A 15,548-nucleotide genomic window follows, 5' to 3' on the forward strand; every position below is an offset into this window, starting at 1 on the left:
GTTCTTTTTCACAGCAATATATGCCTCTAATGAGAATGAGGAAAGACAAGATTTGTGTGTGGACCTGCTAAATATCCAAGCCTCGCTGGATCTCGACTCTGGCCCATGGGTGATAGGTGGAAATTTTAATCAAATCATCCACCCTGCTGAGCATTCTTCACCGGCAGTAAACAGCCTCTCTTTGCCAATGGTCTCTCTGAAGAATGTCTTAACTCAGCTTGGACTCTTTGATCTAAGGTTCACGGGTCTGCTCTTCACCTGGTCCAACAAAAGCCCTTCAAACCCGACATCAGAAAAGCTGGACAGACTGCTTGTGAACTATCAATGGATCTCCCATTTCCCTAATAGCCAAGCAGCTTTTCTCCCTCCTAACATATCCGATCACTGCCCCTGTCTCCTAGACCTCTCCATCCCTTTACCCATAGCCGGCACCCGTCCTTTCAAATTCTTCAACTATCTCACCAAACACCACAACTTCCTAAACACCCTTGAGGTTGCTTGGAATCAGGCTGGTGGCTATGCTTGGAATCTCTCTTCTCTTTGCTACAAAATAAGAAAGATAAAAGGAGCTTTAAAACTTCTAAATAGAGAAATTTTTTCAAACATACAAGAGAGAGTGAGAGAAACTAACCTTTTGTTGCAAGCTGTGCAGGTGGAGGCATTGACCAATCCGTCGGAAGAACTGTTCCAGCAGGAGCAGGAACTGCATGATAAATGGTATTTCCTGAGACAAATAGAGGAGTCTTACTTCAAACAGAAATCAAGAGTGAACTGGCTGCGAGAGGGGGACCTAAACACCGTCTATTTTCACCGCTTAGTCCAAGTTAGAGCCTCATTTAACTCTATCAGGGGCTTCAGTCTTCCTTCGGGAGACATCATCTCTGACCCTCACGCAATGGGCCTTCACGCTATATCCCATTTTGAATCTCTCCTCAGCCCATCAATGCTCCCGTTCCAAGCTACGCCTCTGTCATGGGTCCAGAACATACTAACTTATCGCTGTCCAGAGACTGCCTCCCAAGCCATGATTAAACTTCCCCTGCCGATGAGATAACCAGAGTTCCGAGGAAGCTAAACACCAACAAAGCTCCTGGCCCCGATGGCTTTACTTCATGCTTCTTCAAATCAGCTTGGTCTCTTCTAGGTCTTGAAGTACTCAGCTCTGTCAGCCAATTTTTCACCTCAAGTTTCCTACCAGCAGCAATAAACGCCACCATACTAAGTCTGGTCCCAAAAAGACAAGGAGCATCTGCAATAACTGATTTCCGACCAATTTCATGTGGCAATACGCTCTACAAGGTGATCTCCAAGTTGCTTGTTCACCGGCTGAAGCCCATTCTTCCTGAGCTTATTCTCCCCAACCAAAAAGCTTTTGTACAAGGTAGTCTCCTCGTTGAAAACACTGTCCTAGCAGCAGAAGTTGTCAACGGTTATCACAGGAACAGAGGCCCTAAAAGGATTGCGCTGAAGGTTGACATCACCAAAGCTTTCGATACCATCAGCTGGGAATTCATCTTCTCGTGTCTAGCTGCCATCAACACTCCGACTCTCTTCATCAGATGGCTTTAAGCTTGTGTCTGCACTCCATCATTCTGCATTGGCTATAATGGGACAGTACAAGGGTATTTCAAAAGCAAGAAGGGGCTGAGACAAGGAGATCCCCTATCTCCTTATCTCTTTGTTATTGCCATGAATTGTCTCTCGATCCTCCTCAACCAAGCGGCCCAGCGTGGAGACTTCGGATATCATCCAAAATGTAATGCATCAAGGTCAACCCACTTATGCTTCGCAGATGATCTTCTCATATTCACATATGGTTCTGCCCAGTCGTTCAAATGAGTGCTTGAGGTCCTTCGAAATTTTGAAGCTAAGTGAGGTCTGGGAATCAGCCTCTCCAAAACTAGTTTCTTCACTTGTGGCCTGTCGCAGCATGAAATTGACTCCATCAAGCAAGAAACAGGCCTCTCGCACGGCTCTCTTCCCATCAGATACTTGGGAGTTCCTCTATGCACAAGGAAGCTTTCAATGGCTAATTGTGATCCGCTGATTCAAAGTGTTAAAGGCAAATTGAACTCCTGGAGCGCCCGTTGCTTGTCCTTTGCAGGGAGGCTGCTTCTGATAAACATAATGATATCTGGAATCACCAACTTTTGGTCAGCAACTTTCACGCTTCCAAAATTCTGTATTAAGTTTATAAATTCTATGTGTGGAGCTTACCTCTGGAAAGGAACAATGGAGGGTCACCACTCGGCAAGGGTATCTTGGGTTGAAATCACACGCTCCGAAGAAGAAGGAGGATTGGGGGTCCGTGATTTGGTCAGTTGGAATAAGGCATCCTCGATCAAAATGATCTGGATGCTTTTCTTCACCTCAGGTTCCATATGGGTGGCTTGGTTCGTCGATAACATTCTCTCGGGCAGTTTATCTAACTTCTGGACAATCAAAGAAAACAACAACCATTCTTGGTTAGTGAAGCGACTGCTCAGGTTACGGCATATATTATATCCTTGGTTGAGAATGGCAATAGGGAATGGACGAACCAGCAGATTCTGGAGTGACAATTGGAGCGATTTTGGATGTATATCAGATTACTTGAACCTCCCTCCTACTTCTCGTCTGGGCATATCTCGAACATCAACACTCTCTAGCCTCAATACCAATGGCAACTGGATCCTCCCACCAGCTAGATCAGAGGAACAATTACTTCTTCAGGTATACATCTCTACACTTACTCTCACTGAGGAGGAGGACAGATATGAGTGGGTAGTTAATGGCTCCAAAAACACCACTTTCTCTACCTCAACAGTATACAACGAACTGAAGCAGCATAACACCATTGTTCCATGGAGTAAGACGGTCTGGTGCTCAAGAAACACTCCTAAGCATGCCTTCCTCGCATGGTTATTTGTACTCAACCGGTGCCTAACTAGAGACAGGCTCCTGTCTTGCGGTTTAAACACGCCGCCAACATGCTTGCTATGCAACTCGGGAACTGAAAGTAGAAGCCACCTCTTCTTCCAATGCCCATTCCCCTGGCAGATTTGGAACCGACTTGGCACTCGGTGTGGCCTCATCCCTTCTCAAAACTGGGACCAAACACTCATCGACCTTCGATCTAATCCGGGACCGCGACATACAAAACTGCTTTGTCTCTTCGTCTGGCAAATCGTGATCTACTCACTGTAGACTGAACGGAATGCTCGACTTCACATAAACAACTTCCGATCGATAGACTCAATCGTCTCCTCCATTGAGTTATACATAAAGACTAAAATCGCTTCTCTCAGACCCTCCTCCCCTCGCCTCTCCGCATCAATCTTCTGTTACTGGCATCGGTGATCTTCTTCGTTACTTCCAACCTCTTCAATTGTTTCCAGCGCTTTGGGCTTCGGGGACAGATTATCAATTGTGGTTCATTTATATGGTAAATGGGCTAGTGTAATATCTTTTTGGGTTTGTATCAATGGGCGTGGCCCGAAACAATGCCTAGCTAGGCTGAATCTTTTGTAATTTTCTTTATGTCTTAAATAGAAAGCCCTTTTTCAAAAAAAAAAAAACATTTTAGGTTTTTACACATATGTTAAAGAAAGAATTTTTTTTTCATTTTTTAAATGTTAAGCCATAAACTCGATATAAACTAAATATCATGCATATAACAAGTTATATATGCATGCATGGAATAAGCAAACTTACACAAATAACAACCATGATCATAAAGAGTTGAGAGTGTCTTTTAACGGTTTAGTTTATGAAAGTGCATGTTAACGTTGTATATATTCATGAAGTGCAGAATATTAAGTTTATTTAGGACCCTCTCGTTTGCCGGAAGAACGCAACTGCTAAAACTGTTATCTTCGGAATCGAAGCATTGATAAACGCGGTATTGCAAAAATAGCTTGGTCAACAGTTTGCTTGCCTAAGCAAGAGGGAGGTTTGGGACTACGGAATTTCACTGTCTGGAACCAGCCTTCTCCCACTGATTCGTAGGCCTGGAAGAGACTTCTCGAGCTCCGCCCGCTAGCGCTTCGGTTCTTCAAAATCTCTCTAGGAAATGGGCAGACTGCTAGGTTTTGGTTCGATGTATGGTCGCCTTTGGGCCAGCTGATCGAATTTATTGGCCCCTCGGGCCCGAGAGCCCTCCGTATTAGAAGAGAAGCTATAGTTGCTGATGCCATTCAAGGTTCCTCTTGGTCTCTGCCACATCCAAGATCGGATCAGGAAGTGGAACTTCACACTCATTACAACTATTTCTCTACCTCTTAACCCTGACATTGATGATATATATGAATGGGTTGCTGGTGATACCCCTTCTCACTCTTTCAGGTCATCAACCACGTGGGAGATGCTCAGGCCAAAGCAGGAGGAAGTAGACTGGTGCGATGTGGTCTGGTTCAAAGGGGCAGTTCCCAAGCATTCCTTTACGATGTGGCTTGCAAACTATGATAGATTACCAACACGAAACAGGCTTGCTTCATGGGGAATGACGGTGACAACGGACTGCCCGTTCTGTTCAAGAGAAGTGGAGACAAGTGATCACCTGTTCCTGAGATGCGAGTACACCCAAGATGTCTGGAGTGTAGTCTTCAGCAGATGCCACCCCCCTTTGGCGAGCTTCTCGGACTGGTCCGAACTACTATCTTGGATCCGAGCAGCTGCGACACCAGAGCTAAAGCTTCTTAGGAAACTAGCTTCTCAAGCTACGATTTTCCATTTATTGAAGCAAAGAAACAACCTGATACATAATCACATCTCACTCTCTCCTGTTTCAATCTTCTACTGCATTGATAAGGAGTTGAGAAACATTATCTCAGCAAGGAAAGGCAGGAAGCACTTTAGATATCTTATGTCCATGTGGTTGAGATAAATAGGTTCTTGTAGGTTTAATTGGTGATTCATCTTGTTTTTATTTCTTTTTGCTAAGATGACTTAAACTTAAGATTGCAAAATCTTTCTTTCATTTATATGATATTTACAATTTAGCAAAAAAAAGTTTATTTAGGACAAATCTATAAGAGAATGTTTACCTAAACCTATAATGTTTTGTAAAATCTAATTAATACTATGGGACCAAAGCCCATAGCTTCCTGTTTTTTTTTAATTGACTTGAGTTTTGATGAGTCCAAAATAGCCCAAACTAAACACAAATGATAATGACTTGATGCCGAAGCAATAAGGAAGGGCTGGATCCAGCCGAAATCAGAGTTGATCGACACGTCAGCACCAAACTGGCTCTCCTTCCACTGTATGTGGCTCGGTTACTACAATGTCAGATGAATTTGAAGTTTGTGCACTTGAGAGTTGAGAATACAAATTTGAGATCTGCTCCTGGTCAGGTAAAACAAGATGATGAATAAGTTTCCCTTGAAAAGCTTCTAGTGTATTAAAGAGTAACTGGAAGTAAAAGAGGAAGTGAGGGACTTAACTAAGCTGATACTTTTGGAATTGGACTGGGCCCGGAAAAGGAGACCTTAGATGAATGGCTAACGGGAAATGGCAGTGAGCATAAGACAATATCATACATATAAGCTATACAGTATAAAGTTTAATATATTTATTTAAGAATAAAGTTTGATATTTGAACTTTGGATATAAGTGGTTGGTTTCTTCTGTAATTATGTTCTCATATCCAGTTTTTATCAAAGGGACTAATGTGACATTGCGTAGAGAATTTATTGACTTTTGCATGATTATTCAAAAAAAAAACTAGATGTCTCCGATCGATTGCTTTGCTTAATTTAATAGTTCTCATATAAATTTATATTGGATAAATCAAGAGTGGTGCATACGGTCTTCAAAATTTCCTCAGACTGTCTTAGATAGCATAAGCAATGAGGTAAGAAAACAAGTATATTAATATATTACATCTATCTGCATTTTCCACAAAAAGCAAATTGGATGTTTGAAAGCGCAAATGGGAGATTATCTCTTATTTCTATATTATTAGAATGGGTTTTATTATTCTCATTTGGTCTTCAAAATCGTTTTTCTTGCCGATTCTTGAAGATCTTAATAGCCTGTTGAATAATAAAGAAAACAAGTTGGCAAACTGTTAAATTAACTATCAAAACAATTGGTGTGTATGGGATTTAGTTATTGCTCCTCCACACTTCGTCTTTGACAATGTGTCCCTCTTCTGCATAAGAATGAGGTGCAACTCTTTTGGACAACTTCTCATTTTAATAAATTTTTCAGCTACATTACATAAATATGTATATTGTTAGCGCGAGAAATATGCTATATTAGATGTTTGATAGCGAATTCGTAAATGCTATGTATACGGCAGCAATCATAGGTATCCCCTCTACGATAACATTTTTTTAACACTATGAAATGTTCAGATATGATAGCAATACTTAGATGATATTATTAACTTAACTATTAGCACTACTTTCGTGCTATTATAAGTCCTTCGATAAACTAAAAATAATTATAATTAAAAATAAACTAATTAAAAATTAAATCAAATTTGCTTTATAATTTAAAATAAAATAAATTTTACTTATAAATTAAATTTAGTTTACAATAAATTTTGGTTTACAACACTAAACCAATAATACATAAGTATATTACTACTCTACTCTTAACTAACCAATTAATTAATGTAAACCTAACTAAATCAATTGATTAACTAAATCAATTGATTAACTAAATCTAAACCTAAATCTAAATCTAGACGCTTCAGCCGCCATCGCCACCTTCATAAAGCTTCAGCCGCCATCGCCAATCCAAACTCGCCACCATATGCTGTCCTCCTCCACCCTCGCAACCATCTGCCGTCCTCGCCACCGTCGTCACTCTCTCTCTCTCTGCCATCGTCAACAGCACTATATGGTTTGTAGGGTTTGAAGTATTGTAGGTGGTTTGAGGATAAGTTTTGGGGTTTAGGGTTTGAAGTATGATATAAGGTTTGTAGAGGAATTATATTCTATTTAAAATTTATGGTTTAAGATTTGTAGTGTATGGGGTTTGAAATGTTGTATGTGGTTTGAGGTTAAGTTTTGGAGTTTAGGGTTTGGAGTATGCTATAAGGTTTGTAGCCATTGCCTATAAGATAGACTTGGAAAGTTTTAAATATCGATTTTATGGTTTATAAAAAAAATATGATTAAGAGTTAAGTTTAGTTTTGTGATTTAAGGAAGGTTTGGATGTTGGAATATTAGATTTAAGATTAAAGTTTAGTATTTTGTATTAAAGTTGGAAAATAACAGAGACTAGATATAAGATTTGTAGTTAAATTTTAATAGTTTGATTTGAAATTTATAGGATATAGATTTTGATTAAAGATTTGTGTTTAGGAAATTATAGTTTAAGATTAAACAGATTAATTTTGAGTTTAATTTTAAGATTTGAAGTTATAATATGAAAAAGATTAAAGTTTTAAGGGTTTTCTTTAGAGTTTAGGGCTTAAAACCATGTTTAGAGTTTAGGGGTTCAAATAGCTTTTTAACGTTAGAAAAATGTTATTATATGGTTTTGATAGCATATTACTGAAGCCGCTTAAATAATGTTTTTGACGCTTAAGTCTACTTTCCAGCAAAGTATTGGTGGAATTAATAATTTTGTCTTCCCCCTCACTTAATTTTCAAAATAGCATTATTTAAGTGCTATTTATGTTATTTTCTATCATAGCGTTTATCTAACGCTATTATATAAATACGGAAATTTCTAAATCATCTACGATAACAGTTCAGTAAAACGTGTTATAACAATCTGCTATCAATGTAGACTTTTTTGTAGTGTTATTTTTGTTATCTTGTATATCCAGGCCCGGCCCGTCATGTCTGGGGGTCTAAAAAAAAAATTTTGGGGGTTTTTTTCTATGTAATTTTTTCCAAAATTTTTGGGGGCCTAAGGCCAATGTTTCGTTAGGCTTTGCCCATGACCGGCCCTGTTTGGTCCATATACACAAAACATATTAATAAAAAGGGACATAAAGGCGTCGAACCCAGGGCGAGACAGAGGTAGAATGTCGCTAACAACCACTAGACCACAGCTTGTTTTTTCAGAAACGACTGCCCCTAAATATCTATATTTTTGGTGGCGCCTAAAGCTGGTGCTTTACCAGCTTTACCCCAGGACCGGTACTGTGTATATCACGTTGTGAGGTGATTGAAATCCTCATCGAAGTTGAGTTTTTCTTTGCATTGTTGTTATCTGAACACTAGTTGAAATTTTCATCAAGTTGGAAATTATAGATGCATTTTTTTTCTAGTGGTAGTATAACTTAACTGGGGAATTATTTTCAACAATTTTTTATTACATATTTTTGACCGGGTCTTTCATTCATCATACGTACTACAATACATCGTACGTCTTTTGTAAAATAATATCAAAATGATTGAAGTATCCTTACCATAATCCTAGAGGATATTTTTTGGTTGAAAGAGGAGGCAGTTCTGTCAAATACATGAACACATATATTTACTTTGTGCTGAATATACATTGCACAAGATGTCTGTTACGTTTCTATCCAACGATGCTTTCAAGATTCGTCTGACGCATTACTTTGAGATTGATTGTCGGTACAACCCCAAACTTCATCATCGTTTATCATTCTCTGCTTTATGCCTTTATTTCTTCACTAGATCATCATTACTCCATCCCACTCTCGGTCTAAACAAAGAAACACTGATTTGTACGGTCATGTAATTTATGAAGAACAGACAAGGAAAGAGGGAAATTTTGAATTTATTTATTTTTCTTATTACCGCTAGTGTGCAAAATTGATTGTCATGGATGTAAATATAGTGGTATTATTCGGCAGAATATTCAGAAAAGGAAATACACATTTTCCACGTCATGTGATCTATGATTTATGAAGGATATGTTTTTAATGTAAGTGTTACCTAACCCGGAAGCTTATAAGATGAGCAATCTTTACATCGAGGACAGAACAAAAAACTGCAATTTGTAAACGTTTTCTTCTTATTTTATGAAATGTTAGATTCAGTTAGTAGTTCAAATTGCTCGCTTATTCGTATTTGATCTAACAACTAGGACTAGTTGGGAATTTGTATAGGTGTACTTATCCAGTTGCTGAAAATCCAGTGCATTGAATAACACTTTATTATTTTCCAAATTGTGTTTTGCTATTATGCCCACCACTCAAACTCAAGAGCAATATTTATTACATTTGATTTGAATATAATTTGTGGAAGGAAACACACCAAAAAGTATTGTCTAATTCGAAATATTTGCTGACTTTAAGTTGGTTACTTTTAACAACTGCTTAGTTGATTTCAATCTAACTCCTCAAATATTCTGTTATTTTCTTTGTTGAAAAGAAAGCTGATTACTACTATCAAATAGCTCAAGTTGATACCAAGATGAGAAAAGATCATTGTGATGGACCCAGGACATGCTACTTTTTTTTTTTTAGGACATGCTACTTTCACCAACTTGGAATATTCAAAGTGCAATAGTTATCTTTGGCCTGCAGGAAAAAAATTGCCGGTACAGTTAGAAGGTTCCATTGATATCCTAGAACCACCAAGATATCATATATTCGTACCAAAAATAAGTAGAGCTAAACCAATTCGACACATAGTGATCATGTTTTAACATCTGGATTATTAAGTTTCATCGGTTCTAATATTTCTAGACTTAGTTTGCAAGCATTACTTTTGGCTACTTGTGAAAAGCAGGCGTACAGGCTTACATGCATGCTTACATGCTTACATGCTTACATGCATTTCCCATTCCTCGTGATGACAAGTACTGTACAGTACTAAGTATTAATGAACCCGGTCAATAATAGTGTTCCAAAAAAAAAACTCGGTCAATAACCAAGTAAAAACAAAATTCAAATAACTAAATAGCACGATTAATTGGAAGTTTTTAGAATGAAATTCTTAGCGGAATATAAAAACACTATTATCGCAGATTATAAGGGAGTTTCTAATGGCGTAGATCCCATAAAAGTGGCAATAATCGGTTCCAAAAGTTACGAATGAAGAAACGATTGTGGTGGTTTTTTTCCCTGTTCGTCCCACCGACACGTGGCGGTCTGCGATTGGTTGACTTTTTAATATTTTTTTGTAATCAGAAAAAAAAAAAAAAAATTTTAAGAAATCCTTATGGATTTTAGAGATAATGATGCTCTAAAAAACTATCTTAACTTTTAACTTAAAAAAAACTAAGAACCAGTCTTACCGTAAGAATTCCCTATTAATCATGCCGGTTATACTATCCATAGATTTTCGTGGGGAACTGGGTCGGTTCCGTCTATATAATGAGAGATATTTTCTTTTCTTTTTTCTGAACACCGAGAGATAATTTCTGTCTTTTGTAAAAATACAAACTCCAAACAAATCCCAAGTGGACAACCGACGAACCCACACAAGCTAACCTCTCTCTTTCTTCATCCGGCTATTGTCCACATACACTTGCATTATTTATATTTCTACACCCTCCTCCTTATATTTATATATATAGAAATATCTCATTACAACATCTCATAGAACCTCACGAAGCAAACCATTCCTCTTTCTTCTTTTAAGAGAGAGAGACAGAACCATAGAATAGTAAGAGAAGAAAATACAAAAAATGCCAACGTCGCTACAGTTTCAAAGATCTTCCTCCGCCGCAGAAACATCCAACGCCACCGTCAGCTCCTATCACCACCACCACAAACAGATTCATAAAGTGAGCCTCACGCGTGGGATGGCTGATGTGCCGGAGCACGTGGAGATATTCCACACCCACGTGGTTAGTCCCTCTCAGTGCTTCTCCGTCGTGGTGCAAGACGTGGACGCTTCGGCTTCTGCCGTCTGGTCGATCCTCAGTCGCTTTGAACACCCTCAAGCGTACAAACATTTTGTTAGGAGCTGCCATGTGGCTGTTGGAGACGGCCGAGAGGTTGGATCGGTGAGAGAGGTCCGAGTTGTCTCGGGTATCCCCGCTACGTTCAGCTTAGAGAGACTCGAGATCATGGACGACGATCGCCTTGTCATCAGCTTCAGCGTCGTGGGTGGAGACCACAGGCTTCAGAACTACAAGTCGGTGACGACGGTGCACGAGTGTTCGTCGACGGAGGACGGTAAAAAGAGGGCACGTGTTGTGGAGTCATACGTCGTTGACGTACCGGCAGGTAACGATAAGGAAGAGACTTGCAGCTTCGCAGATACTATTGTACGTTGCAACTTGCAATCGCTGGCTAAACTCGCCGAGAACAAGCGTAAATAATAGTAATCACTTTTGTTTAGTTATTTTGTTTTGTTTTCTATGATATTTAAATTTCTATATTCTCTCTTTCAAAATTTATCATCTTTCTTTTTTCTCTAGGTGGGTTTTGGCTGTAGATTAGTTAATAACTATCGTCCGGGATTTTTAGAAACTACAAAATAGTGGTTTTGGTTTTTCGAAGTTAGGGTTTCAGGGTTTGTTAAATGTTCGTTTACCCTTAAATCCATTTCTTTTTGATGAACGTTTTTGTATAGTCTATTGCAGCTTTATTATAAACGAAACACTGATTTTAGTTTATCTTTTCTTCGTAATATTCTTCATGCACGAAACAATATAATGATTCAGCTAATGAGTATTGTTTGATATTTCCGATTATATCACCAACAATTTGATTAAAGATAGTCACTGGCATAATTACTAATATACATACTGGATCAAGAGATCTGAAATTTGTGTGGGCAATCAGGAAAACCATGTGCTGTTTCATATGATCCGCTTTTCTTTTATCTTATAAGAGAGACATTAAAGTATAACTATGTAATGTAAAGTAAGTTCAAAAAAAAAAACTATGTAATGTAAAGTATGTAACCATACATAGTTTGCACTCTCTTAAAATTAATGTACAAAAATATACATCACTAGTTATCTTCGTCTTTGTAATTGAAGTACTAATCATTAGTTATACAATATCAATCCTTGAGGGGAATGACAACAATTCAGGATATACTCGAACCAATGTGTAATCTATCTTGAATTTTACTGTAGATATTTAACAAATTTTATTTATGCAAATGGCCATATGTAATACTGAAATTTGGCATTTAGCAAAGGAGATTAATTACATCATTATTATTTTCTCCTAATTTCATAACTTAAAATTTCAAATAATTTGTCATTTATCAACCAATTTCCATTAATACATAAATGGTTTTGTTTTTATCCACCAAAATTAAAATTAATCCTACTTTTATTCACTAAAGTAATAAAATTTCCTCGGGTCTTTTTATTTTTATTTTTTGGAATGCGTGAACCGTTACAATACTTCAAATGTCAAAATTATTACTCTCCTGGTGTTTTCCTTGTCCTATATATTATCTCATGAAGAACAGGGTAAGAAACATAAAAAAAAGTAACTTTATAATATAATCTCCTTGTTTGATACAAAGAATCCAATGAACAAGATGAAAAGACTCAGTCAAAAAAAAACAAGATGAAAAGACCATTCTTTCAAAGTTTCCAAAGGCAATATGAGAAGTTACTATGTAATTAACTAGTTACTATTTGTTTTTTTTTGCTTTAAAACTAGTTACGATTTTGAGGCTTGTGAAACCAAATTCAACATTGAGTACCAATATATAAATGTATGATCGCACGTAAAACGCAAGTTGGGTGTAAGAAAATCCAACTTGTTATAGGAAAAAAAAAACAAAGCCATGCAAGTTGCAAGGAAAAAAAAAGTTGTTACTATTCTTTAACACCTTTTAAATATATACCAAAAATAAAGTAATGATAAAATAAGAAACAAATTGAGTATATCTGATGATTAATTATTATAATAATGAGTACAAATATGTAAACATTGTCGTGGAAGGAAAGAATTACAAGTTGAGGCGCAAGTTGGCAAGGAGGCTATTAATGTTTTTCCTCTTTGGGTCGTTTGTAAATGACATTTAAATCCACCCACCTTTCTTATCTTGTCGATGACTTCCGTATATATATATATTTCTATCGTGCTCATATACGGATATAAATATTTCTAAAGTAAATATACTATACTAATTGATTGCTATTTACTTTTAATTTTAAACTAATTTATAATTTATATTAATAATATTATATTACTTTAATTATACATATGATTTTATATATATTATATTTAAGTGATTTTGTTGTTTTCAGTCGATTTAGTTATCATTTGGGTAAATTAGATTGCATCTCTGAATTCAACTGTAATATTTTTTGTTTTATATATTAAAATTCTGATTAATTTCTTATTTTCATTTAGGTTGTTGTTGTCTTAGATATGTAAATATATTTTATGAAGTTTCTGTATAACTTAAGATATATTGTGATTAAAATGAAAAAAAAATTAAAGTGTCTTATTCCAAATTACATAAATTAATATAACGATAATATTCTAAAGTCTCATGCATATATGTTAATTTTACTAAAGAACTAAACTGTAACAGGTGATTAATATTTTATTTCATTTTTAATATGTTCTGAGTTGTCTTATGATTTATATTTATAAAATAAATTACTATTCTTATAAAATTATACATTCTTATCGTAGTTATTTCCATGATTTTAGATATAAGTTGGATTAATCGAGTCACTCATATTATGAGTATATTGAGTTACATATATTCTTTCAAATTCAAAATCAAGTATAATTATTTTATTATAATTAAGTCAAATCAAATCAATTTTATTTATCGTTTAAATGTGCATGTATTTTCATAATATTTATCAAATTACATGTTGATGTTTTTTTTAAAAAATATTAGAAAATAAAGCGATGATCAATAGGAAGTTACATGCATAAGTAGTTGATATATTTTTGAAAGCTCATGAACACATATCAATATTTACAATAATTAAAATATTTTATAAATTCTAAATAACTTTATGCATTTGATTTGTTTAATGGAAACTGAAATTTATTTTAAATAATCTTAAAACTAAGAATTCAGATTTGCTTTGGTATTTTGATTATGGTTCTATTAAGTTCCACAAACACAAAAACATAAAATTTAAAAGTGAATTTAATATTAAGAAAACAAATAACTTTAATAATGATAAAATATAATATATCTAGCTCATTAAAAAAAATTTTGTCATCATCTACCTCATTAAACTATTTTGTAACTATTTGATCAAACAATGTTTATTTTTAAAATTTATTTTTAATTTTTTTAATATCTCTTAAAAATAAGCAGTAAACAAAATTGTGAATGTATTTGAAAATAATATTATATAAGTAAATTAGAATTTATTGATATTTTTTTCTGTAAATAAATAGAGCATTTCAATATTACTAATTATAATTTTTTTTTTGTCAATTAAACATATATCAGTTTTAATTGTTTAATGTAATCATCTACGAAAATAGATAGATCTATAAAAAAAAATTTGTATTGTTTAAAATTATGTCTTAAAAGAAATAATTTTTTTTTTCTAATATCAAATTATCTGTGTAAATTATTTTTAATGAAATCACATTATATACACATTTATATTTTTCATCTAAGAAAATATAGATATAAAGAAAGTATTTTATTAATTCAAAATTATATTTTATATTATTTAAAAATATTTTTTAAATGTAATATTACCATTTTGTGAGCTTTCCTTTTTAATGAAATCGTATTATTTGTACATATATTTTCGTTTTTCAATTTTTTTTTAACTTTATAAAAAAGTTCCTTTTTTATAATATGTGTATATTTTTTGGAAAATTTTTAAAAGGATATAATATTTCTTTTTCTAATATCAAGATTGTCTGTGTAAATTGTTTTTAATAAAATACATTATATACAAATTTATATTTAATTCAAAAGTATATTTTAATTTACTTAAAAATATTTTTTAAATGTAATATTACTATTTTGTGAAATTTCCTTTTTTATGAAATCATATTATATATACATATATTTTCGTTTTTCAATTTTTTTAACTTTATAAAAAGTTTCCTTTTTTTATTATATTTGTATATTTTTGGAAATATTTTAAAAGGAAACTAAATAAAAAAATAAATAATAGTATTTTAAATGTAAATTAATTCAGTAGGGATATCAGTGTAATCAACCGTCGTGAGAGTTAACGTGAGAGCGACACATAGGAAAGTTACTTCTCAAATAATATTATAGAGATTTGTTTGTCGGCTCACATCTTCTAATATCAAGTGGTAGGCAAATATGAGTCGTTCCGAAGAGATGTTCTGTCCGGCTGGGTCTGATCTATATGGAAAAAAGTATCGTTGATCTTTGCCTCTTTAGCGAGAGAATCTGCACACAAATTCCTAGTCTTGGATATGTAGGCGATGCTGCGTCTTTTAGAAGACGGAAAGAGACTAGCTCGGAAGCAAATGTCGGCCAATCAGCAGGGCTATCTATCATGTCCACCAAGTCGGAACAATTTGTTTCGATGTGAACCGTGGTACAATGGAACTCTCGTAGGCAAGAGATCGCCCAAACGAGTCTTTCCATCTCGGCATAGAGGGCTGATAGGTTCTTTCGACATCCTTATCGTCCAAATCTCATGACTCCCATTTGATCCTTGCCATTATCGATCCATGATGAATCGATTTGACAAGTTGGGCGTTGGGAGTCCACATGGAGAATTGAGCTAAACGGCGGGGTATG

The 15,548-nt window shown here is 35.1% G+C and overlaps 3 protein-coding genes across 3 annotated transcripts; all 3 read left to right on the forward strand.

The window, feature by feature from the left end:
- The first annotated feature begins 2,232 nt into the window (after positions 1-2,232).
- Positions 2,233-3,186, forward strand: LOC106337886. Its single transcript, XM_013776989.1, has one exon. It carries the CDS (start codon positions 2,233-2,235, stop codon positions 3,184-3,186), a length of 954 nt encoding a protein of 317 aa, XP_013632443.1.
- Positions 3,187-4,168: 982 nt separating this feature from the next.
- On the forward strand, positions 4,169-4,864 carry LOC106337887. The gene has a single exon (XM_013776990.1). The coding sequence runs from the start codon at positions 4,169-4,171 to the stop codon at positions 4,862-4,864; it is 696 nt and encodes a 231-aa protein (XP_013632444.1).
- Positions 4,865-10,287: 5,423 nt separating this feature from the next.
- Positions 10,288-11,559, forward strand: LOC106339803 (abscisic acid receptor PYL6-like). The gene has a single exon (XM_013778677.1). It carries the CDS (start codon positions 10,546-10,548, stop codon positions 11,182-11,184), a length of 639 nt encoding a protein of 212 aa, XP_013634131.1. The 5' UTR covers positions 10,288-10,545; the 3' UTR covers positions 11,185-11,559.
- Positions 11,560-15,548: the final 3,989 nt, after the last annotated feature.

The sequence above is a fragment of the Brassica oleracea genome, chromosome C4, assembly GCF_000695525.1.
Source record: "Brassica oleracea var. oleracea cultivar TO1000 chromosome C4, BOL, whole genome shotgun sequence".
NCBI lineage: Eukaryota > Viridiplantae > Streptophyta > Magnoliopsida > Brassicales > Brassicaceae > Brassica > Brassica oleracea.